At 49.8% G+C, this 25,782-nt stretch overlaps 2 protein-coding genes across 2 annotated transcripts in view; both read left to right on the forward strand.

Moving 5' to 3' along the window:
* The window catches only part of LOC140728313 (gamma-crystallin S-1-like), a 120,190-nt gene that overhangs the window by 75,857 nt on the left and 18,551 nt on the right, over positions 1-25,782 (forward strand). The gene's annotated exons all lie outside the window — the stretch shown is intronic.
* LOC140727428 (gamma-crystallin S-1-like) lies at positions 19,936-24,655 on the forward strand. Its single transcript, XM_073044707.1, has 3 exons — positions 19,936-20,004; positions 22,829-23,071; positions 24,139-24,655. Exons 1-3 carry the CDS (start codon positions 19,936-19,938, stop codon positions 24,412-24,414), a joined length of 588 nt encoding a protein of 195 aa, XP_072900808.1. The 3' UTR covers positions 24,415-24,655.

Consider the following 25,782-nt stretch of genomic DNA (forward strand, 5'->3'; position numbering starts at 1 on the left):
GAGGAAGGTAGACTGACAATCGGTGAGTGCTGTATTGCACGCAGGGGAGGAAGGTAGACTGATAATCGGTGAGTGCTGTATTGCACGGAGGGGAGGAAGGTAGACTGATAATTGGTGAGTGCTGTATTGCACGGAGGGGAGGAAGGTAGACTGATAATTGGTGAGTGCTGTATTGCACGGAGGGGAGGAAGGTAGACTGATAATCGGTGAGTGCTGTATTGCACGCAGGGGAGGAAGGTAGACTGACAATTGGTGAGTGCTGTATTGCACGGAGGGGAGGAAGGTAGACTGATAATCGGTGAGTGCTGTATTGCACGGAGGGGAGGAAGGTAGACTGACAATCGGTGAGTGCTGTATTGCACGCAGGGGAGGAAGGTAGACTGACAATCGGTGAGTGCTGTATTGCATGGAGGGGAGGAATGTAGACTGACAATTGGTGAATGCTGTATTGCACGCAGGGGAGGAAGGTAGACTGACAATCGGTGAGTGCTGTATTGCACGCAGGGGAGGAAGGTAGACTGACAATTGCTGAGTGCTGTATTGCATGGAGGGGAGGAAGGTAGACTGATAATCGGTGAGTGCTGTATTGCACGCAGGGGAGGAAGGTAGAATGACAATTGGTGAGTGCTGTATTGCACGGAGGGGAGGAAGGTAGACTGACAATCGGTGAGTGCTGTATTGCACGCAGGGGAGGAAGGTAGACTGACAATCGGTGAGTGCTGTATTGCACGGAGGGGAGGAAGGTAGACTGACAATCGGTGAGTGCTGTATTGCACGGAGGGGAGGAAGGTAGACTGACAATTGGTGAGTGCTGTATTGCACGAAGGGGAGGAAGGTAGACTGATAATTGGTGAGTGCTGTATTGCATGGAGGGGAGGAAGGTAGACTGACAATCGGTGAGTGCTGTATTGCACGGAGGGGAGGAAGGTAGACTGATAATTGGTGAGTGCTGTATTGCACGGAGGGGAGGAAGGTAGACTGACAATCGGTGAGTGCTGTATTGCACGGAGGGGAGGAAGGTAGACTGACAATCGGTGAGTGCTGTATTGCACGCAGGGGAGGAAGGTAGACTGATAATCGGTGAGTGCTGTATTGCACGGATGGGAGGAAGGTAGACTGATAATTGGTGAGTGCTGTATTGCACGGAGGGGAGGAAGGTAGACTGATAATTGGTGAGTGCTGTATTGCACGGAGGGGAGGAAGGTAGACTGATAATCGGTGAGTGCTGTATTGCACGCAGGGGAGGAAGGTAGACTGACAATTGGTGAGTGCTGTATTGCACGGAGGGGAGGAAGGTAGACTGATAATCGGTGAGTGCTGTATTGCACGGAGGGGAGGAAGGTAGACTGACAATCGGTGAGTGCTGTATTGCACGCAGGGGAGGAAGGTAGACTGACAATCGGTGAGTGCTGTATTGCATGGAGGGGAGGAAGGTAGACTGACAATTGGTGAGTGCTGTATTGCACGCAGGGGAGGAAGGTAGACTGACAATCGGTGAGTGCTGTATTGCACGCAGGGGAGGAAGGTAGACTGACAATTGCTGAGTGCTGTATTGCATGGAGGGGAGGAAGGTAGACTGATAATCGGTGAGTGCTGTATTACACGCAGGGGAGGAAGGTAGAATGACAATTGGTGAGTGCTGTATTGCACGGAGGGGAGGAAGGTAGACTGACAATCGGTGAGTGCTGTATTGCACGCAGGGGAGGAAGGTAGACTGACAATCGGTGAGTGCTGTATTGCACGGAGGGGAGGAAGGTAGACTGATAATCGGTGAGTGCTGTATTGCACGGAGGGGAGGAAGGTAGACTGACAATTGGTGAGTGCTGTATTGCAGGGAGGGGAGGAAGGTAGACTGATAATCGGTGAGTGCTGTATTGCACGGAGGGGAGGAAGGTAGACTGACAATCGGTGAGTGCTGTATTGCATGGAGGGGAGGAAGGTAGACTGACAATCGGTGAGTGCTGTATTGCACGGAGGGGAGGAAGGTAGACTGATAATCGGTGAGTGCTGTATTGCACGGAGGTGAGGAAGGTAGACTGATAATCGGTGAGTGCTGTATTGCATGGAGGGGAGGAAGGTAGACTGACAATCGGTGAGTGCTTTATTGCACGGAGGGGAGGAAGGTAGACTGACAATCGGTGAGTGCTGTATTGCACACAGGGGAGGAAGGTAGACTGACAATCGGTGAGTGCTGTATTGCACGGAGGGGAGGAAGGTAGACTGACAATTGGTGAGTGCTGTATTGCACGGCGGGGAGGAAGGTAGACTGACAATCGGTGAGTGCTGTATTGCACGGAGGGGAGGAAGGTAGACTGACAATCGGTGAGTGCTGTATTGCACGAAGTGGAGGAAGGTAGACTGATAATTGGTGAGTGCTGTATTGCATGGAGGGGAGGAAGGTAGACTGATAATCGGTGAGTGCTGTATTGCACGGAGGGGAGGAAGGTAGACTGATAATCGGTGAGTGCTGTATTGCACGGAGGGGAGGAAGGTAGACTGATAATTGGTGAGTGCTGTATTGCATGGAGGGGAGGAAGGTAGACTGACAATCGGTGAGTGCTGTATTGCACGGAGGGGAGGAAGGTAGACTGATAATTGGTGAGTGCTGTATTGCACGGAGGGGAGGAAGGTAGACTGACAATCGGTGAGTGCTGTATTGCACGGAGGGGAGGAAGGTAGACTGACAATCGGTGAGTGCTGTATTGCACGCAGGGGAGGAAGGTAGACTGATAATCGGTGAGTGCTGTATTGCACGGATGGGAGGAAGGTAGACTGATAATTGGTGAGTGCTGTATTGCACGGAGGGGAGGAAGGTAGACTGATAATTGGTGAGTGCTGTATTGCACGGAGGGGAGGAAGGTAGACTGATAATCGGTGAGTGCTGTATTGCACGCAGGGGAGGAAGGTAGACTGACAATTGGTGAGTGCTGTATTGCACGGAGGGGAGGAAGGTAGACTGATAATCGGTGAGTGCTGTATTGCACGGAGGGGAGGAAGGTAGACTGACAATCGGTGAGTGCTGTATTGCACGCAGGGGAGGAAGGTAGACTGACAATCGGTGAGTGCTGTATTGCATGGAGGGGAGGAAGGTAGACTGACAATTGGTGAGTGCTGTATTGCACGCAGGGGAGGAAGGTAGACTGACAATCGGTGAGTGCTGTATTGCACGCAGGGGAGGAAGGTAGACTGACAATTGCTGAGTGCTGTATTGCATGGAGGGGAGGAAGGTAGACTGATAATCGGTGAGTGCTGTATTGCACGCAGGGGAGGAAGGTAGAATGACAATTGGTGAGTGCTGTATTGCACGGAGGGGAGGAAGGTAGACTGACAATCGGTGAGTGCTGTATTGCACGCAGGGGAGGAAGGTAGACTGACAATCGGTGAGTGCTGTATTGCACGGAGGGGAGGAAGGTAGACTGACAATCGGTGAGTGCTGTATTGCACGGAGGGGAGGAAGGTAGACTGACAATTGGTGAGTGCTGTATTGCAGGGAGGGGAGGAAGGTAGACTGATAATCGGTGAGTGCTGTATTGCACGGAGGGGAGGAAGGTAGACTGACAATCGGTGAGTGCTGTATTGCATGGAGGGGAGGAAGGTAGACTGACAATCGGTGAGTGCTGTATTGCACGGAGGGGAGGAAGGTAGACTGATAATCGGTGAGTGCTGTATTGCACGGAGGTGAGGAAGGTAGACTGATAATCGGTGAGTGCTGTATTGCATGGAGGGGAGGAAGGTAGACTGACAATCGGTGAGTGCTTTATTGCACGGAGGGGAGGAAGGTAGACTGACAATCGGTGAGTGCTGTATTGCACACAGGGGAGGAAGGTAGACTGACAATCGGTGAGTGCTGTATTGCACGGAGGGGAGGAAGGTAGACTGACAATTGGTGAGTGCTGTATTGCACGGCGGGGAGGAAGGTAGACTGACAATCGGTGAGTGCTGTATTGCACGGAGGGGAGGAAGGTAGACTGACAATCGGTGAGTGCTGTATTGCACGAAGGGGAGGAAGGTAGACTGATAATTGGTGAGTGCTGTATTGCATGGAGGGGAGGAAGGTAGACTGATAATCGGTGAGTGCTGTATTGCACGGAGGGGAGGAAGGTAGACTGATAATCGGTGAGTGCTGTATTGCACGGAGGGGAGGAAGGTAGACTGATAATCGGTGAGTGCTGTATTGCACGGAGGGGAGGAAGGTAGACTGATAATCGGTGAGTGCTGTATTGCATGGAGGGGAGGAAGGTAGACTGACAATCGGTGAGTGCTGTATTGCATGGAGGGGAGGAAGGTAGACTGATAATCGGTGAGTGCTGTATTGCACGGAGGGGAGGAAGGTAGACTGACAATCGGTGAGTGCTGTATTGCACGGAGGGGAGGAAGGTAGACTGACAATCGGTGAGTGCTGTATTGCACGCAGGGGAGGAAGGTAGACTGACAATCGGTGAGTGCTGTATTGCACGGAGGGGAGGAAGGTAGACTGATAATCGGTGAGTGCTGTATTGCACGGAGGGGAGGAAGGTAGACTGACAATTGGTGAGTGCTGTATTGCACGGAGGTGAGGAAGGTAGACTGATAATCGGTGAGTGCTGTATTGTATGGAGGGGAGGAAGGTAGACTGACAATCGGTGAGTGCTGTATTGCACGCAGGGGAGGAAGGTAGACTGACAATTGGTGAGTGCTGTATTGCACGGAGGGGAGGAAGGTAGACTGACAATTGGTGAGTGCTGTATTGCACGGAGGGGAGGAAGGTAGACTGACAATCGGTGAGTGCTGTATTGCACGGAGGGGAGGAAGGTAGACTGACAATCGGTGAGTGCTGTATTGCTCGCAGGGGAGGAAGGTAGACTGATAATCGGTGAGTGCTGTATTGCACGGAGGGGAGGAAGGTAGACTGATAATCGGTGAGTGCTGTATTGCACGCAGGGGAGGAAGATAGACTGACAATCGGTGAGTGCTGTATTGCATGGAGGGGAGGAAGGTAGACTGATAATCGGTGAGTGCTGTATTGCACGCAGGGGAGGAAGGTAGACTGATAATCGGTGAGTGCTGTATTGCACGCAGGGGAGGAAGATAGACTGACAATCGGTGAGTGCTGTATTGCATGGAGGGGAGGAAGGTAGACTGATAATCGGTGAGTGCTGTATTGCACGGAGGGGAGGAAGGTAGACTGATAATCGGTGAGTGCTGTATTGCACGCAGGGGAGGAAGGTAGACTGACAATCGGTGAGTGCTGTATTGCACGGAGGGGAGGAAGGTAGACTGACAATTGGTGAGTGCTGTATTGCACGGAGGGGAGGAAGGTAGACTGACAATCGATGAGTGCTGTATTGCACGCAGGGGAGGAAGGTAGACTGACAATCGGTGAGTGCTGTATTGCACGGAGGGGAGGAAGGTAGACTGACAATCGGTGAGTGCTGTATTGCACGGAGGGGAGGAAGGTAGACTGATAATTGGTGAGTGCTGTATTGCATGGAGGGGAGGAAGGTAGACTGATAATTGGTGAGTGCTGTATTGCATGGAGGGGAGGAAGGTAGACTGACAATCGGTGAGTGCTGTATTGCACACAGGGGAGGAAGGTAGACTGACAATCGGTGAGTGCTGTATTGCACGGAGGGGAGGAAGGTAGACTGATAATTGGTGAGTGCTGTATTGCACGGAGGGGAGGAAGGTAGACTGATAATTGGTGAGTGCTGTATTGCATGGAGGTGAGGAAGGTAGACTGACAATCGGTGAGTGCTGTATTGCACGGAGGGGAGGAAGTTAGACTGATAATCGGTGAGTGCTGTATTGCATGGAGGGGAGGAAGGTAGACTGATAATCGGTGAGTGCTGTATTGCACGGAGGGGAGGAAGGTAGACTGACAATCGGTGAGTGCTGTATTGCACGGAGGGGAGGAAGGTAGACTGATAATTGGTGAGTGCTGTATTGCACGGAGGGGAGGAAGGTAGACTGACAATCGTTGAGTGCTGTATTGCACGGAGGGGAGGAAGGTAGACTGATAATTGGTGAGTGCTGTATTGCACGGAGGGGAGGAAGGTAGACTGATAATCGGTGAGTGCTGTATTGCACGGAGGGGAGGAAGGTAGACTGATAATTGGTGAGTGCTGTATTGCACGGAGGGGAGGAAGGTAGACTGATAATTGGTGAGTGCTGTATTGCATGGAGGGGAGGAAGGTAGACTGATAATCGGTGAGAGCTGTATTGCACGCAGGGGAGGAAGGTAGACTGACAATTGGTGAGTGCTGTATTGCACGGAGGGGAGGAAGGTAGACTGATAATCGGTGAGTGCTGTATTGCACGGAGGGGAGGAAGGTAGACTGACAATTGGTGAGTGCTGTATTGCACGCAGGGGAGGAAGGTAGACTGACAATCGGTGAGTGCTGTATTGCACGCAGGGGAGGAAGGTAGACTGACAATTGGTGAGTGCTGTATTGCATGGAGGGGAGGAAGGTAGACTGACAATTGGTGAGTGCTGTATTGCACGCAGGGGAGGAAGGTAGACTGACAATCGGTGAGTGCTGTATTGCACGCAGGGGAGGAAGGTAGACTGACAATTGCTGAGTGCTGTATTGCATGGAGGGGAGGAAGGTAGACTGATAATCGGTGAGTGCTGTATTGCACGCAGGGGAGGAAGGTAGAATGACAATTGGTGAGTGCTGTATTGCACGAAGGGGAGGAAGGTAGACTGATAATTGGTGAGTGCTGTATTGCACGCAGGGGAGGAAGGTAGACTGACAATCGGTGAGTGCTGTATTGCACGGAGGGGAGGAAGGTAGACTGATAATCGGTGAGTGCTGTATTGCACGGAGGGGAGGAAGGTAGACTGACAATTGGTGAGTGCTGTATTGCATGGAGGGGAGGAAGGTAGACTGATAATCGGTGAGTGCTGTATTGCATGGAGGGGAGGAAGGTAGACTGATAATCGGTGAGTGCTGTATTGCATGGAGGGGAGGAAGGTAGACTGATAATCGGTGAGTGCTGTATTGCACGCAGGGGAGGAAGGTAGACTGATAATTGGTGAGTGCTGTATTGCACGCAGGGGAGGAAGATAGACTGACAATCGGTGAGTGCTGTATTGCATGGAGGGGAGGAAGGTAGACTGATAATCGGTGAGTGCTGTATTGCACGGAGGGGAGGAAGGTAGACTGATAATCGGTGAGTGCTGTATTGCACGCAGGGGAGGAAGGTAGACTGACAATCGGTGAGTGCTGTATTGCACGGAGGGGAGGAAGGTAGACTGACAATTGGTGAGTGCTGTATTGCACGGAGGGGAGGAAGGTAGACTGACAATCGATGAGTGCTGTATTGCACGCAGGGGAGGAAGGTAGACTGACAATCGGTGAGTGCTGTATTGCACGGAGGGGAGGAAGGTAGACTGACAATCGGTGAGTGCTGTATTGCACGGAGGGGAGGAAGGTAGACTGATAATTGGTGAGTGCTGTATTGCATGGAGGGGAGGAAGGTAGACTGATAATTGGTGAGTGCTGTATTGCATGGAGGGGAGGAAGGTAGACTGACAATCGGTGAGTGCTGTATTGCACACAGGGGAGGAAGGTAGACTGACAATCGGTGAGTGCTGTATTGCACGGAGGGGAGGAAGGTAGACTGATAATTGGTGAGTGCTGTATTGCACGGAGGGGAGGAAGGTAGACTGATAATTGGTGAGTGCTGTATTGCATGGAGGTGAGGAAGGTAGACTGACAATCGGTGAGTGCTGTATTGCACGGAGGGGAGGAAGTTAGACTGATAATCGGTGAGTGCTGTATTGCATGGAGGGGAGGAAGGTAGACTGATAATCGGTGAGTGCTGTATTGCACGGAGGGGAGGAAGGTAGACTGACAATCGGTGAGTGCTGTATTGCACGGAGGGGAGGAAGGTAGACTGATAATTGGTGAGTGCTGTATTGCACGGAGGGGAGGAAGGTAGACTGACAATCGTTGAGTGCTGTATTGCACGGAGGGGAGGAAGGTAGACTGACAATCGGTGAGTGCTGTATTGCACGCAGGGGAGGAAGGTAGACTGATAATCGGTGAGTGCTGTATTGCACGGAGGGGAGGAAGGTAGACTGATAATTGGTGAGTGCTGTATTGCACGGAGGGGAGGAAGGTAGACTGATAATTGGTGAGTGCTGTATTGCATGGAGGGGAGGAAGGTAGACTGATAATCGGTGAGAGCTGTATTGCACGCAGGGGAGGAAGGTAGACTGACAATTGGTGAGTGCTGTATTGCACGGAGGGGAGGAAGGTAGACTGATAATCGGTGAGTGCTGTATTGCACGGAGGGGAGGAAGGTAGACTGACAATTGGTGAGTGCTGTATTGCACGCAGGGGAGGAAGGTAGACTGACAATCGGTGAGTGCTGTATTGCACGCAGGGGAGGAAGGTAGACTGACAATTGGTGAGTGCTGTATTGCATGGAGGGGAGGAAGGTAGACTGACAATTGGTGAGTGCTGTATTGCACGCAGGGGAGGAAGGTAGACTGACAATCGGTGAGTGCTGTATTGCACGCAGGGGAGGAAGGTAGACTGACAATTGCTGAGTGCTGTATTGCATGGAGGGGAGGAAGGTAGACTGATAATCGGTGAGTGCTGTATTGCACGCAGGGGAGGAAGGTAGAATGACAATTGGTGAGTGCTGTATTGCACGGAGGGGAGGAAGGTAGACTGACAATCGGTGAGTGCTGTATTGCACGCAGGGGAGGAAGGTAGACTGACAATCGGTGAGTGCTGTATTGCACGGAGGGGAGGAAGGTAGACTGATAATCGGTGAGTGCTGTATTGCACGGAGGGGAGGAAGGTAGACTGACAATTGGTGAGTGCTGTATTGCATGGAGGGGAGGAAGGTAGACTGATAATCGGTGAGTGCTGTATTGCACGGAGGGGAGGAAGGTAGACTGATAATCGGTGAGTGCTGTATTGCACGGAGGGGAGGAAGGTAGACTGACAATCGGTGAGTGCTGTATTGCATGGAGGGGAGGAAGGTAGACTGATAATCGGTGAGTGCTGTATTGCACGGAGGTGAGGAAGGTAGACTGATAATCGGTGAGTGCTGTATTGCATGGAGGGGAGGAAGGTAGACTGACAATCGGTGAGTGCTGTATTGCACGGAGGGGAGGAAGGTAGACTGACAATCGGTGAGTGCTGTATTGCACACAGGGGAGGAAGGTAGACTGACAATCGGTGAGTGCTGTATTGCACGGAGGGGAGGAAGGTAGACTGACAATTGGTGAGTGCTGTATTGCACGGCGGGGAGGAAGATAGACTGACAATCGGTGAGTGCTGTATTGCACGGAGGGGAGGAAGGTAGACTGACAATCGGTGAGTGCTGTATTGCACGGAGGGGAGGAAGGTAGACTGATAATTGGTGAGTGCTGTATTGCACGCAGGGGAGGAAGATAGACTGACAATCGGTGAGTGCTGTATTGCATGGAGGGGAGGAAGGTAGACTGATAATCGGTGAGTGCTGTATTGCACGGAGGGGAGGAAGGTAGACTGATAATCGGTGAGTGCTGTATTGCACGGAGGGGAGGAAGGTAGACTGACAATCGGTGAGTGCTGTATTGCACGGAGGGGAGGAAGGTAGACTGACAATTGGTGAGTGCTGTATTGCACGGAGGGGAGGAAGGTAGACTGACAATCGATGAGTGCTGTATTGCACGCAGGGGAGGAAGGTAGACTGACAATCGGTGAGTGCTGTATTGCACGGAGGGGAGGAAGGTAGACTGACAATCGGTGAGTGCTGTATTGCACGGAGGGGAGGAAGGTAGACTGATAATTGGTGAGTGCTGTATTGCATGGAGGGGAGGAAGGTAGACTGATAATTGGTGAGTGCTGTATTGCATGGAGGGGAGGAAGGTAGACTGACAATCGGTGAGTGCTGTATTGCACACAGGGGAGGAAGGTAGACTGACAATCGGTGAGTGCTGTATTGCACGGAGGGGAGGAAGGTAGACTGATAATTGGTGAGTGCTGTATTGCACGGAGGGGAGGAAGGTAGACTGATAATTGGTGAGTGCTGTATTGCATGGAGGTGAGGAAGGTAGACTGACAATCGGTGAGTGCTGTATTGCACGGAGGGGAGGAAGTTAGACTGATAATCGGTGAGTGCTGTATTGCATGGAGGGGAGGAAGGTAGACTGATAATCGGTGAGTGCTGTATTGCACGGAGGGGAGGAAGGTAGACTGACAATCGGTGAGTGCTGTATTGCACGGAGGGGAGGAAGGTAGACTGATAATTGGTGAGTGCTGTATTGCACGGAGGGGAGGAAGGTAGACTGACAATCGTTGAGTGCTGTATTGCACGGAGGGGAGGAAGGTAGACTGACAATCGGTGAGTGCTGTATTGCACGCAGGGGAGGAAGGTAGACTGATAATCGGTGAGTGCTGTATTGCACGGAGGGGAGGAAGGTAGACTGATAATTGGTGAGTGCTGTATTGCACGGAGGGGAGGAAGGTAGACTGATAATTGGTGAGTGCTGTATTGCATGGAGGGGAGGAAGGTAGACTGATAATCGGTGAGAGCTGTATTGCACGCAGGGGAGGAAGGTAGACTGACAATTGGTGAGTGCTGTATTGCACGGAGGGGAGGAAGGTAGACTGATAATCGGTGAGTGCTGTATTGCACGGAGGGGAGGAAGGTAGACTGACAATTGGTGAGTGCTGTATTGTATGGAGGGGAGGAAGGTAGACTGATAATCGGTGAGTGCTGTATTGCATGGAGGGGAGGAAGGTAGACTGACAATTGGTGAGTGCTGTATTGCACGGAGGGGAGGAAGGTAGACTGATAATCGGTGAGTGCTGTATTGCACGCAGGGGAGGAAGGTAGACTGACAATCGGTGAGTGCTGTATTGCACGCAGGGGAGGAAGGTAGACTGACAATTGGTGAGTGCTGTATTGCATGGAGGGGAGGAAGGGAGACTGACAATTGGTGAGTGCTGTATTGCACGCAGGGGAGGAAGGTAGACTGACAATCGGTGAGTGCTGTATTGCACGCAGGGGAGGAAGGTAGACTGACAATTGCTGAGTGCTGTATTGCATGGAGGGGAGGAAGGTAGACTGATAATCGGTGAGTGCTGTATTGCACGCAGGGGAGGAAGGTAGAATGACAATTGGTGAGTGCTGTATTGCACGGAGGGGAGGAAGGTAGACTGACAATCGGTGAGTGCTGTATTGCACGCAGGGGAGGAAGGTAGACTGACAATCGGTGAGTGCTGTATTGCACGCAGGGGAGGAAGGTAGACTGATAATCGGTGAGTGCTGTATTGCACGGAGGGGAGGAAGGTAGACTGACAATTGGTGAGTGCTGTATTGCATGGAGGGGAGGAAGGTAGACTGATAATCGGTGAGTGCTGTATTGCACGGAGGGGAGGAAGGTAGACTGATAATCGGTGAGTGCTGTATTGCACGGAGGGGAGGAAGGTAGACTGACAATCGGTGAGTGCTGTATTGCATGGAGGGGAGGAAGGTAGACTGATAATCGGTGAGTGCTGTATTGCACGGAGGTGAGGAAGGTAGACTGATAATCGGTGAGTGCTGTATTGCAGGGAGGGGAGGAAGGTAGACTGACAATCGGTGAGTGCTGTATTGCACGGAGGGGAGGAAGGTAGACTGACAATCGGTGAGTGCTGTATTGCACACAGGGGAGGAAGGTAGACTGACAATCGGTGAGTGCTGTATTGCACGGAGGGGAGGAAGGTAGACTGACAATTGGTGAGTGCTGTATTGCACGGCGGGGAGGAAGATAGACTGACAATCGGTGAGTGCTGTATTGCACGGAGGGGAGGAAGGTAGACTGACAATCGGTGAGTGCTGTATTGCACGGAGGGGAGGAAGGTAGACTGACAATTGGTGAGTGCTGTATTGCACGAAGGGGAGGAAGGTAGACTGATAATTGGTGAGTGCTGTATTGCATGGAGGGGAGGAAGGTAGACTGATAATCGGTGAGTGCTGTATTGCATGGAGGGGAGGAAGGTAGACTGATAATTGGTGAGTGCTGTATTGCATGGAGGGGAGGAAGGTAGACTGATAATCGGTGAGTGCTGTATTGCATGGAGGGGAGAAAGGTAGACTGATAATCGGTGAGTGCTGTATTGCATGGAGGGGAGGAAGGTAGACTGATAATCGGTGAGTGCTGTATTGCACGGAGGGGAGGAAGGTAGACTGATAATCGGTGAGTGCTGTATTGCATGGAGGGGAGGAAGGTAGACTGATAATCGGTGAGTGCTGTATTGCACGCAGGGGAGGAAGATAGACTGACAATCGGTGAGTGCTGTATTGCATGGAGGGGAGGAAGGTAGACTGATAATCGATGAGTGCTGTATTGCACGCAGGGGAGGAAGGTAGACTGACAATCGGTGAGTGCTGTATTGCACGGAGGGGAGGAAGGTAGACTGATAATTGGTGAGTGCTGTATTGCATGGAGGGGAGGAAGGTAGACTGACAATCGGTGAGTGCTGTATTGCACGCAGGGGAGGAAGGTAGACTGATAATCGTTGAGTGCTGTATTGCACGGAGGGGAGGAAGGTAGACTGATAATTGGTGAGTGCTGTATTGCACGGAGGGGAGGAAGGTAGACTGATAATCGGTGAGTGCTGTATTGCAGGGAGGGGAGGAAGGTAGACTGACAATCGGTGAGTGCTGTATTGCACGGAGGGGAGGAAGGTAGACTGACAATCGGTGAGTGCTGTATTGCACACAGGGGAGGAAGGTAGACTGACAATCGGTGAGTGCTGTATTGCACGGAGGGGAGGAAGGTAGACTGACAATTGGTGAGTGCTGTATTGCACGGAGGGGAGGAAGGTAGACTGACAATCGGTGAGTGCTGTATTGCACGGAGGGGAGGAAGGTAGACTGACAATCGGTGAGTGCTGTATTGCACTGAGGGGAGGAAGGTAGACTGACAATCGGTGAGTGCTGTATTGCACGGAGGGGAGGAAGGTAGACTGACAATCGGTGAGTGCAATATTGCACGGAGGGGAGGAAGGTAGACTGACAATTGGTGAATGCTGTATTGCACGAAGGGGAGGAAGGTAGACTGATAATCGGTGAGTGCTGTATTGCATGGAGGGGAGGATGGTAGACTGATAATCGGTGAGTGCTGTATTGCATGGAGGGGAGGAAGGTAGACTGATAATCGGTGAGTGCTGTATTGCATGGAGGGGAGGAAGGTAGACTGATAATCGGTGAGTGCTGTATTGCACGCAGGGGAGGAAGGTAGACTGACAATCGGTGAGTGCTGTATTGTATGGAGGGGAGGAAGGTAGACTGACAATCGGTGAGTGCTGTATTGCATGGAGGGGAGGAAGGTAGACTGATAATCGGTGAGTGCTGTATTGCACGGAGGGGAGGAAGGTAGACTGACAATTGGTGAGTGCTGTATTGCACGGAGGGGAGGAAGGTAGACTGATAATCGGTGAGTGCTGTATTGCACGGAGGGGAGGAAGGTAGACTGATAATCGGTGAGTGCTGTATTGCAGGGAGGGGAGGAAGGTAGACTGACAATCGGTGAGTGCTGTATTGCACGCAGGGGAGGAAGGTAGACTGATAATCGGTGAGTGCTGTATTGCACGGAGGGGAGGAAGGTAGACTGATAATCGGTGAGTGCTGTATTGCACGGAGGGGAGGAAGGTAGACTGACAATTGGTGAGTGCTGTATTGCATGGAGGGGAGGAAGGTAGACTGATAATCGGTGAGTGCTGTATTGCACGGAGGGGAGGAAGGTAGACTGATAATCGGTGAGTGCTGTATTGCACGGAGGGGAGGAAGGTAGACTGACAATCGGTGAGTGCTGTATTGCATGGAGGGGAGGAAGGTAGACTGATAATCGGTGAGTGCTGTATTGCACGGAGGGGAGGAAGGTAGACTGATAATCGGTGAGTGCTGTATTGTATGGAGGGGAGGAAGGTAGACTGACAATCGGTGAGTGCTGTATTGCACGCAGGGGAGGAAGGTAGACTGATAATCGGTGAGTGCTGTATTGCACGGAGGGGAGGAAGGTAGACTGACAATTGGTGAGTGCTGTATTGCACGGAGGGGAGGAAGGTAGACTGACAATCGGTGAGTGCTGTATTGCACGGAGGGGAGGAAGGTAGACTGACAATTGGTGAGTGCTGTATTGCACGGAGGGGAGGAAGGTAGACTGACAATCGATGAGTGCTGTATTGCACGCAGGGGAGGAAGGTAGACTGACAATCGGTGAGTGCTGTATTGCACGGAGGGGAGGAAGGTAGACTGACAATCGGTGAGTGCTGTATTGCACGGAGCGGAGGAAGGTAGACTGATAATTGGTGAGTGCTGTATTGCATGGAGGGGAGGAAGGTAGACTGATAATTGGTGAGTGCTGTATTGCATGGAGGGGAGGAAGGTAGACTGACAATCGGTGAGTGCTGTGTTGCACACAGGGGAGGAAGGTAGACTGACAATCGGTGAGTGCTGTATTGCACGGAGGGGAGGAAGGTAGACTGATAATTGGTGAGTGCTGTATTGCACGGAGGGGAGGAAGGTAGACTGATAATTGGTGAGTGCTGTATTGCACGGAGGGGAGGAAGGTAGACTGATAATTGGTGAGTGCTGTATTGCATGGAGGGGAGGAAGGTAGACTGACAATCGGTGAGTGCTGTATTGCACGGAGGGGAGGAAGGTAGACTGATAATCGGTGAGTGCTGTATTGCATGGAGGGGAGGAAGGTAGACTGATAATTGGTGAGTGCTGTATTGCACGCAGGGGAGGAAGATAGACTGACAATCGGTGAGTGCTGTATTGCATGGAGGGGAGGAAGGTAGACTGATAATCGGTGAGTGCTGTATTGCACGCAGGGGAGGAAGGTAGACTGACAATCGGTGAGTGCTGTATTGCACGGAGGGGAGGAAGGTAGACTGATAATAGGTGAGTGCTGTATTGCACGCAGGGGAGGAAGGTAGACTGACAAACGGTGAGTGCTGTATTGCACGGAGGGGAGGAAGGTAGACTGATAATTGGTGAGTGCTGTATTGCATGGAGGGGAGGAAGGTAGACTGACAATCGGTGAGTGCTGTATTGCACGCAGGGGAGGAAGGTAGACTGATAATCGGTGAGTGCTGTATTGCACGGAGGGGAGGAAGGTAGACTGATAATTGGTGAGTGCTGTATTGCACGGAGGGGAGGAAGGTAGACTGATAATCGGTGAGTGCTGTATTGCATGGAGGGGAGGAAGGTAGACTGACAATCGGTGAGTGCTGTATTGCACGGAGGGGAGGAAGGTAGACTGACAATCGGTGAGTGCTGTATTGCACACAGGGGAGGAAGGTAGACTGACAATCGGTGAGTGCTGTATTGCACGGAGGGGAGGAAGGTAGACTGACAATCGGTGAGTGCTGTATTGCACGAAGGGGAGGAAGGTAGACTGACAATAGGTGAGTGCTGTATTGCACGGAGGGGAGGAAGGTAGACTGACAATCGGTGAGTGCTGTATTGCACGGAGGGGAGGAAGGTAGACTGACAATCGGTGAGTGCTGTATTGCACGGAGGGGAGGAAGGTAGACTGACAATCGGTGAGTGCTGCATTGCACGGAGGGGAGGAAGGTAGACTGACAATCGGTGAGTGCTGTATTGCACGAAGGGGAGGAAGGTAGACTGATAATCGGTGAGTGCTGTATTGCATGGAGGGGAGGAAGGTAGACTGATAATCGGTGAGTGCTGTATTGCATGGAGGGGAGGAAGGTAGACTGATAATCGGTGAGTGCTGTATTGCATGGAGGGGAGGAAGGTAGACTGATAATCGGTGAGTGCTGTATTGCATGGAGGGGAGGAAGGTAGACTGATAATCGGTGAGTGCTGTATTGCATGGAGGGGAGGAAGGTAGACTGACAATCGGTGAGTGCTGTATTGCACGGAGGGGAGGAAGGTAGACTGATAATAGGTGAGTGCTGTATTGCACGCAGGGGAGGAAGGTAGACTGACAAACGGTGAGTGCTGTATTGCACGGAGGGGAGGAAGGTAGACTGACAATTGGTGAGTGCTGTATTGCACACAGGGGAGGAAGGTAGACTGACAATTGGTGAGTGCTGTATTGCACGAAGGGGAGGAAGGTAGACTGATAATTGGTGAGTGCTGTATTGCACGGAGGGGAGGAAGGTAGACTGATAATAGGTGAGTGCTGTATTGCACGCAGGGGAGGAAGGTAGACTGACAAACGGTGAGTGCTGTATTGCACGGAGGGGAGGAAGGTAGACTGATAATTGGTGAGTGCTGTATTGCATGGAGGGGAGGAAGGTAGACTGACAATCGGTGAGTGCTGTATTGCACGCAGGGGAGGAAGGTAGACTGATAATCGGTGAGTGCTGTATTGCACGGAGGGGAGGAAGGTAGACTGATAATTGGTGAGTGCTGTATTGCACGGAGGGGAGGAAGGTAGACTGATAATCGGTGAGTGCTGTATTGCACGGAGGGGAGGAAGGTAGACTGACAATCGGTGAGTGCTGTATTGCACGGAGGGGAGGAAGGTAGACTGACAATCGGTGAGTGCTGTATTGCACACAGGGGAGGAAGGTAGACTGACAATCGGTGAGTGCTGTATTGCACACAGGGGAGGAAGGTAGACTGACAATCGGTGAGTGCTGTATTGCACGGAGGGGAGGAAGGTAGACTGACAATCGGTGAGTGCTGTATTGCACGGAGGGGAGGAAGGTAGACTGACAATTGGTGAGTGCTGTATTGCATGGAGGGGAGGAAGGTAGACTGATAATCGGTGAGTGCTGTATTGCACGGAGGGGAGGAAGGTAGACTGATAATCGGTGAGTGCTGTATTGCACGGAGGGGATGAAGGTAGACTGATAATCGGTGAGTGCTGTATTGCACGGAGGGGAGGAAGGTAGACTGATAATCGGTGAGTGCTGTATTGCACGGAGGGGAGGAAGGTAGACTGATAATCGGTGAGTGCTGTATTGCACGGAGGGGAGGAAGGTAGACTGATAATCGGTGAGTGCTGTATTGCACGGAGGGGAGGAAGGTAGACTGACAATCGGTGAATGCTGTATTGCACGGAGGGGAGGAAGGTAGACTGATAATCGGTGAGTGCTGTATTGCACGGAGGGGAGGAAGGTAGACTGATAATCGGTGAGTGCTGTATTGTATGGAGGGGAGGAAGGTAGACTGACAATCGGTGAGTGCTGTATTGCACGGAGGGGAGGAAGGTAGACTGACAATCGGTGAGTGCTGTATTGCACGGAGGGGAGGAAGGTAGACTGATAATCGGTGAGTGCTGTATTGTATGGAGGGGAGGAAGGTAGACTGACAATCGGTGAGTGCTGTATTGCACGGAGGGGAGGAAGGTAGACTGACAATAGGTGAGTGCTGTATTGCACGGAGGGGAGGAAGGTAGACTGACAATCGGTGAGTGCTGTATTGCACGGAGGGGAGGAAGGTAGACTGACAATCGGTGAGTGCTGTATTGCACGCAGGGGAGGAAGGTAGACTGACAATTGGTGAGTGCTGTATTGCACGGAGGGGAGGAAGGTAGACTGACAATTGGTGAGTGCTGTATTGCACGGAGGGGAGGAAGGTAGACTGACAATCGGTGAGTGCTGTATTGCACGGAGGGGAGGAAGGTAGACTGATAATTGGTGAGTGCTGTATTGCATGGAGGGGAGGAAGGTAGACTGATAATCGGTGAGTGCTGTATTGCACGGAGGGGAGGAAGGTAGACTGATAATCGGTGAGTGCTGTATTGCACGGAGGGGAGGAAGGTAGACTGACAATCGGTGAATGCTGTATTGCACGGAGGGGAGGAAGGTAGACTGATAATCGGTGAGTGCTGTATTGCACGGAGGGGAGGAAGGTAGACTGATAATCGGTGAGTGCTGTATTGTATGGAGGGGAGGAAGGTAGACTGACAATCGGTGAGTGCTGTATTGCACGGAGGGGAGGAAGGTAGACTGACAATCGGTGAGTGCTGTATTGCACGGAGGGGAGGAAGGTAGACTGATAATCGGTGAGTGCTGTATTGTATGGAGGGGAGGAAGGTAGACTGACAATCGGTGAGTGCTGTATTGCACGGAGGGGAGGAAGGTAGACTGACAATTGGTGAGTGCTGTATTGCACGTAGGGGAGGAAGGTAGACTGACAATCGGTGAGTGCTGTATTGCACGGAGGGGAGGAAGGTAGACTGACAATCGGTGAGTGCTGTATTGCACGCAGGGGAGGAAGGTAGACTGACAATTGGTGAGTGCTGTATTGCACGGAGGGGAGGAAGGTAGACTGACAATTGGTGAGTGCTGTATTGCACGGAGGGGAGGAAGGTAGACTGACAATCGGTGAGTGCTGTATTGCACGCAGGGGAGGAAGGTAGACTGACAATCGGTGAGTGCTGTATTGCACGGAGGGGAGGAAGGTAGACTGACAATTGGTGAGTGCTGTATTGCACGGAGGGGAGGAAGGTAGACTGACAATCGATGAGTGCTGTATTGCACGCAGGGGAGGAAGGTAGACTGACAATCGGTGAGTGCTGTATTGCACGGAGGGGAGGAAGGTAGACTGACAATCGGTGAGTGCTGTATTGCACGGAGGGGAGGAAGGTAGACTGACAATCGGTGAGTGCTGTATTGCACGGAGGGGAGGAAGGTAGACTGATAATTGGTGAGTGCTGTATTGCACGGAGGGGAGGAAGGTAGACTGACAATCGGTGAGTGCTGTATTGCACGCAGGGGAGGAAGGTAGACTGACAATCGGTGAGTGCTGTATTGCACGGAGGGGAGGAAGGTAGACTGACAATTGGTGAGTGCTGTATTGCACGCAGGGGAGGAAGGTAGACTGACAATCGGTGAGTGCTGTATTGCATGGTTGGGAGGAAGGTAGACTGATAATCGGTGAGTGCTGTATTGCATGGAGGGGAGGAAGGTAGACTGACAATCGGTGAGTGCTGTATTGCACGCAGGGGAGGAAGGTAGACTGACAATCGGTGAGTGCTGTATTGCACGGAGGGGAGGAAGGTAGACTGATAATTGGTGAGTGCTGTATTGCACGGAGGGGAGGAAGGTAGACTGATAATCGGTGAGTGCTGTATTGCACGCAGGGGAGGAAGGTAGACTGACAATCGGTGAGTGCTGTATTGCACGGAGGGGAGGAAGGTAGACTGATAATCGGTGAGTGCTGTATTGCACGGAGGGGAAGAAGGTAGACTGACAATCGGTGAGTGCTGTGTTGCACGGAGGGGAGGAAGGTAGACTGACAATCGGTGAGTGCTGTATTGCACGGAAGGGAGGAAGGTAGACTGATAATCGGTGAGTGCTGTATTGCATGGAGGGGAGGAAGGTAGACTGATAATTGGTGAGTGCTGTATTGCATGGAGGGGAGGAAGGTAGGCTGATAATGAGGGTTGTATTGTATTGAGTGCAGGACGGTGTGCTGACAATTTATTTTCCGAGCATTGAGTGGACTTGTCCATTTTTATATTTTATTAACCCCTGTGTTTTACAGACATGTCTGACATATTTGAATTACAATATTCCTAGTCATTTTACTGCACTAATGCAACAACGGACACAAAAAAGTCCATCTTTACAATGAAAGCTGCTTCTCAATGGGTTTTGCATGGACTGGTGATCCGGGTTGTCCTGTTCCATTGTGTCTAGTCTGTGTCAAACAACATACAAATGCAGCAATGGCTCCAGCAAAATTTAAAAGACACTGAAATACAAATCACAGCCATACGACACATAAAAGTACTGATTATTGTAAACGGTTATTGGAAACTCAAAACAGAGTAAAGCTTTTGTTAATAAATTCAGTCAGTAAAAAAAAAGCCTGGAAGTAAGTTATTCAGTAGCTCAACTTAGTACACTGAAAAGGAAGAGTAACACAGTTGTTGAGAACATAATAATGCCAGCATATAAAATTATTGTGAGTAAAATGCTAGAACAAGATGCAGTATGAGAAATTGAAAAAGTTCCACACTCAACGGTGATGATGGCTGTTTCTTCACATATGAAGATCAGGAGGGAAGATGAGTCCTTAGGAATGATGGCACGATCGTTGGTAACTAGAGAGGCTGATTCTGGATCTGCAGACTCTGGAACAGTAGGGACATGGGAACAGCTGGGATGTGGGCACTCAGGTAGTAGGATCCTCTTCTCTTCAGCAGTCGCTTTTTTGGATTCCTCAAAATTCTTGGCTGTGCCTTTTTTCAGTCTTCTCCAGCGGTGTCTGCCACAAGCCAGCTGCTGCCATTCACTGACCTTGATATTTGCGTGAAACAGCCGCTTCTTAATTTGGTCTTTGTGCCACTTGCATGGGGTACCGTGATCTCTTTTGTCCTGAGAGAGTTCTGCGTAGAGTACTGCTTCTGGTAACCTGGAGTTGTCCATGCGAGACATGTGGCCTGGCCAGCGAAGTTGCCAGAGCAGCAAAGTGGCTTCAGTGCTTGGAAGTTGAGCCTTCTCCAGGACCTCGTTATTGGAGACACGGTCCTACCAATTCATAGCCATGATGGAGGGGAGGCAGCGCTGATGAAGGTGCTCGAGCAACCTAATTTGCTTGTGGTACAAGACCCAGGCTTCAGAGCTGTATAGCTGTGTTGTGATGACAGCACATATAGCACACTGGAAGAACTCAGCAGGCCAGGCAGCATCCGTGGAAACGAGCAGTCAACGACAGGACTGAAGAGGGAGGGGGCAGGGGCCCTATAAAGAAGGTGGGGGGAGGGTGGAAAGGAGAAGGCTGCTGGGTGTAGACTTATTGAGGTGATACACCAACTGCAGTGGGTTCAGGTTCTTGCTGAGCTTAATCATCAACCTCTCAAAACTCTACATTATTGTGGACGACCCAGTGGGATGACAATTCATCCTATTTGTTGAGGCTGGTAGGAGTACTGAATGCATCCACTCAAGAGCTCCTTCAGGACTCCTCTGCACAGGCAAGGAGTGGAACATGAGGGCAGATCTCAGCAAACAGCTACAGCTGCCCTCAGAAATAGGCAAAACCTGTCTCCGCCCAGACGTTGTACTGTGGTCTACGGATGCCAAGTCCGTCCTCCTCACTGAATTAACCACCCCATGGGAGGAAGGAGTGGAGGCTGCCCATGGGTGGAAGAGGATGAATTAAGGAAGCTGGCTGGAGAACCATCATTTATCCTGTGGTGGTAAGATGTCAGCACATCGGTGACAAGGTTACTCTGTGACATGGCAGTGACTGGAACGAGGCTCAGGAGAGCCACCAGGGAGTTGGCTGAAGAGGCAGAAAAGGGCAGCTTTTGGCTGTGGCTGAGGGGGAAGGACAGAAATTGTGGAACCAACTACGCCCAGGGGGTAGCAGGCAGACATTCCTGCCACTGCTCTTTCACCAGGAGATGTACCAGGGCTAAGGGAGTGAAACATCAATGAGCAGTGGTCTCCTGCTGATAATCCAGCAGCTGAGCTAAAGGCACAGTTGCCTGTGCGGCAGGCAGTCACGACAAGAAGGAAACAACATCTTCCTGCAAATCTGATTAAGTGCGACTGGACTATAGTAATTGAAGCAGGTTCTTCTTTAATACTAATATAACTGAAGCATGCTTGAAGCAGGTTGGTACCTCAGACTGCAGAAGCGAGAGGTTAGAGATCTCAGTTAATACTCCAGCCAATTGATCTTAGCTACTCAGCCAGATACTCATGATGGTTCCTCCATGTTTTGATGGTCAAAGTGAGCATAGAAGACACTGAGATCATCTGGTAATGAAATCTTGTTGTCACCTCTGTCGCATGATTTCACTTTATAAGAAGTGATCGTGTTCAAACTCTGCCACGGCTGATGAGCATTCTTTATTGATTCAAGTTTAGTCCGGAATTGCCACTTCATTCATGAGATGGCTTTCCGGAGACTGGGCCTGGATCTCTGGTAACTTTCTTGGTCACCAGACTTGAACGCCTCTGATCTGGCCCTCAGCAGATTGTCAATCTCATGGTTCATCCAGGGCTCCTGGTTGAAGAAGACTCTGAATGAATGCTTGTCAACAATGATTTTTATAAGTCAACAACTTATCTGAAGCTTATTATTGGTCTTTCTCACATAAAAAAAAGAATTAAAAGGTATGGGATATCACAAGAGTAGTGAGGAAATCCAGAATGAGGAGGTAATTGAAATGCTGAGTGTATGTGTACAGTTCTTCAATGACAGGAAAGTGGAAGGCTTTGACTGTTTAAAGTGTTCAACAAGAGAAGTGGAGCAAACATAATGAATGCTGGAGGTGGGAAAACTACAAGGAACCACTGTGAGAGGCAATATTAACTCTCACTTGGAGGATCAAGGGGGTTATGGAGGGAGAGGCAGCAGAGATTATTGAAGAGAAATCATTTTTGACTCATCTGGCTGAAGGGGTAGCTGACCAGTGTTGTGCTAGAGAAGCTGTATAGATGGATTTTCAAAAGATTATTTGTCATTTTAATAAGATATGCCTTCAAAATTTAGGCAGCTTGAGAAAGAGAACCAAACTGCTACTTTGACCTAGGTGAATGGACCTGGGTGATATGTAGCTGTGAATGTTCCTGAACTGTTTGGTTTATACAACAATTAAAATGATAAGAAAGCACAACTGTAAGAATCCAGAATGTCTTTGTTGTTTTTCTACAATAAATGAAAAAAAGGATTTTGTTCCATTTTGCTGATGTTTAATGTTGTGTCAGCAGAACAACAGGAAACTGCCTAGTGAGGCCTTTCTACCCTGCATATAAATACCAACTTGTGTTCGGCAGTGAAACATTCAGTTGGTTACCAGACTCACTGTGTTCAAAATGGGAAAGGCAAGGGCGACTCAGTAAATGAACTAAATGAGAATTCTCCATGAACACCTGAGCAACTATTAACACAGATATGTTTCTTCCCACAGATCATCTTCTACGAGGACAGGAACTTCCAGGGTCGGCACTATGAGTGCAGCTCCGACTGTGCCGACCTCTCCCCTTACTTCAGCCGCTGTAACTCCATCCGTGTTGAGAGTGACTGGTGGGTGTTGTACGAGAGACCCAACTACATGGGATACCAGTATGTCCTGAGCAGGGGAGAGTATCCTGACTACCAGCGCTGGATGGGATTCAATGACACAATCAGGTCCTGTCGCAGTTACCCATATGTAAGTTGCAATATTTTTCTCAGGCGATTCGATCTTTTGCAGATTGGCTCTGAAAATGGAAAATTTGCCTAGCAAGTGCCTAATTGGTGTTAAATATGTCTAAGTGTATTAATATGCTCGGGTGTTTCGAGGTTAAGCAGGAGGTCATGTTGGGTCTCTCACTGAGCGTTAGGGTAGATAAGCCCCAAGTTCAGATGGAATATACCCCAGCTTATTGTGAGAGACAAGAGATGAGATTCCTGGCACACTGTTCAACATCTTCATGTCTTTTCTTGCTGTCCAGTGCATTGCATATAATTTTGATCACCCCATTACATGAATGTTTAGACTTTAAATTTAGAAGGTGCAGCAGAAACTTATCAGGATGCTGCCTGGTTTAGAGGGCATGTGTTATATTGGGAGGTCAGGCAAACTTGAGTTGTTTTCCCTTGAGGTTGAAGGGAGATCCGATAGAGGTTTATAAGTTTATGAAAGGCACGGATAAAATATCTCCTATCACAGGACATGCATTTAAGGCGAGAGGGTGTGAGAGTTCAAAGGAGATTTGGGAGGCAAGTCTTTTACACAGAGAGGGTTGGGTGTCTGGAAGGCGTTGACTGGCGTGCTGCCAGTGGCAGGTTCATCGAGGGCTTTTGAGAGACTCTCAGATAGGCACATGAATGTAAGGGAGGTGGAAGAACATGGACATTGATCAGACAGGAGGGATTAGTTTAGTTGGCCGTTTAATTTAAAGAGCCAACTAAATTTAAATGTACTAATTTAATTGATTGGGCTGAACATTGTGGGCCAAAGGGCCTGTTTCTGTGCTCTGATATCCGATATTCTATGGTCAAAATGCAGTTTTTCACATTATTTGCTGTGTTTTCTTTTAACTCCCATTTGAACCAGCAGCAATGCTGGTTGGAGGCATCATTGAGACAGACAATAAGTGAAATGATCAAATTGCATTTGACCTTAACTTCCATTGAAGTCAATGTCGAGTCTATGAATTAGTGTTGAGATGTAGTGAATAATAAGGGAACAATCCACTAAACATCATTTCTGAAACTCTGTGTTTCCTATTCCAGTACCGAGGTGGAAACTACAGGATGAGGATTTACGAGAGGCCTGACTTTGGAGGGCAGATGATGGAATTCATGGATAACTGTCCCTCTGTCTACGATCGTTTCCGTTACCGTGACATCCACTCCTGTCAGGTGATGGACGGTTACTGGATCTTCTATGAACATCCTAACTACATAGGCCGACAGTACTTCCTGAGACCCGGGGAATACAGGAGATACAGTGACTGGGGTGGCTACAACTCAATGATTGGGTCCTTCAGGCGCATGAGGGACTTCTAAATGTTGTTCTTGAAAATCTGATTTTATCTTGTTGAAATATTTATGGAGCTAACAAAATATCTTTGATGACACGATCAGCTCATTTAATTTATTTACCCTCATTCTACTGGACAGAATCCGGGACAGTAATCATAATCTGAGGAGGACCACATTAAATTGTTTTACCACAGTTGGTTCCAGTTAACAGATAACATTATGATAATTCATAGGAGGCTGAAAAATACAAACTGAATAGAAAGTTGTTCATTGCCTCTTGTGTTATTGCATTCATTGTGAGGCCTTGAGCTCCATTTCTGAATTTATTTCCAGTGTATTTAATGAGTACAAATATCTATCTTTATGAGTTCCATGATTCTGATGGTTTTGTGAAAGGACTTCATAAAAGCGTGAACAATATAAATGGAGTTAAACAGCACAGAAAGCAGAAATTTTCATAGGTTCAAAGGCTCAATTTATTGTTAAAGTATGCATGGAGAATAGAACTCTGATATTTGACTTCTCCAGACAGCCATGAAATACAGAAAAACAAGTGAATAGTTGAAAAGAAAGACATCCCCACCTAGCATGAAAAAGAAAAAGAAACAAGACTCACAAACCCAAAAACACCCTCCCACACACAGAAAACTAACCCCCATTCCCAGCCCTTGCAAAAAAATAGCAACAATAGCATTAATCCCCAAGCTCCTCCCACACAAAAGAATCAACGAAAGTAACATCAAATCCCAATTCCCTTCCTCTCAAATATATCAGCGACAATATAATCAAAACCCCCAACTCCCTCTCTCAGATACAGAGCAGTAACAGATTGCTCACTCAGAAAACCACCAACAAAAAACTCAGTCCACAAACGCCCAACTCCTCTTCGCACAAAAAGTAACATATCAATTGCCTGCCAATTGGCAGCAAGAAAGAAAACACTGAAAACTGAAGGCGACCAACATAAAGTACAGTCCAACAATCACATAAATCTCAGACTATTGAAAACATCTTCCCTTAGGCATTTGAGGAGAGTGGCCATACAAACTCAGACCTTCTGTGAAGAGCATCTGCAGCGTTGGTTCTGAACACTGCCAAGCTGGCTACTGACTGGCGTCGCCTCATGGCCTCTCTTGAGAGCGACCGCTGATCTCCTCCTCAATACCTCAAACTAGAGTTTTTCTTGACCATGCTTTGGTCTTTTGCACAAGGCTGCTTGTGCTCTCAGTCCTCTTTGGGACCTTGTCTCTGACCTGGATGCGGCAGCTCATGCTCTCGGCCCTCTCCGGACACAGGACAGAGCTACCTCATTCGATCCAATTCCAAACTCCACAGTCACAGACTCTAGCAGTTCCGTAACACAGTCAAGACAAAGACAACAAGCAGAAGATG

The sequence above is a fragment of the Hemitrygon akajei genome, chromosome 5, assembly GCF_048418815.1.
Source record: "Hemitrygon akajei chromosome 5, sHemAka1.3, whole genome shotgun sequence".
NCBI classification, from domain to species: Eukaryota; Metazoa; Chordata; class Chondrichthyes; order Myliobatiformes; family Dasyatidae; genus Hemitrygon; species Hemitrygon akajei.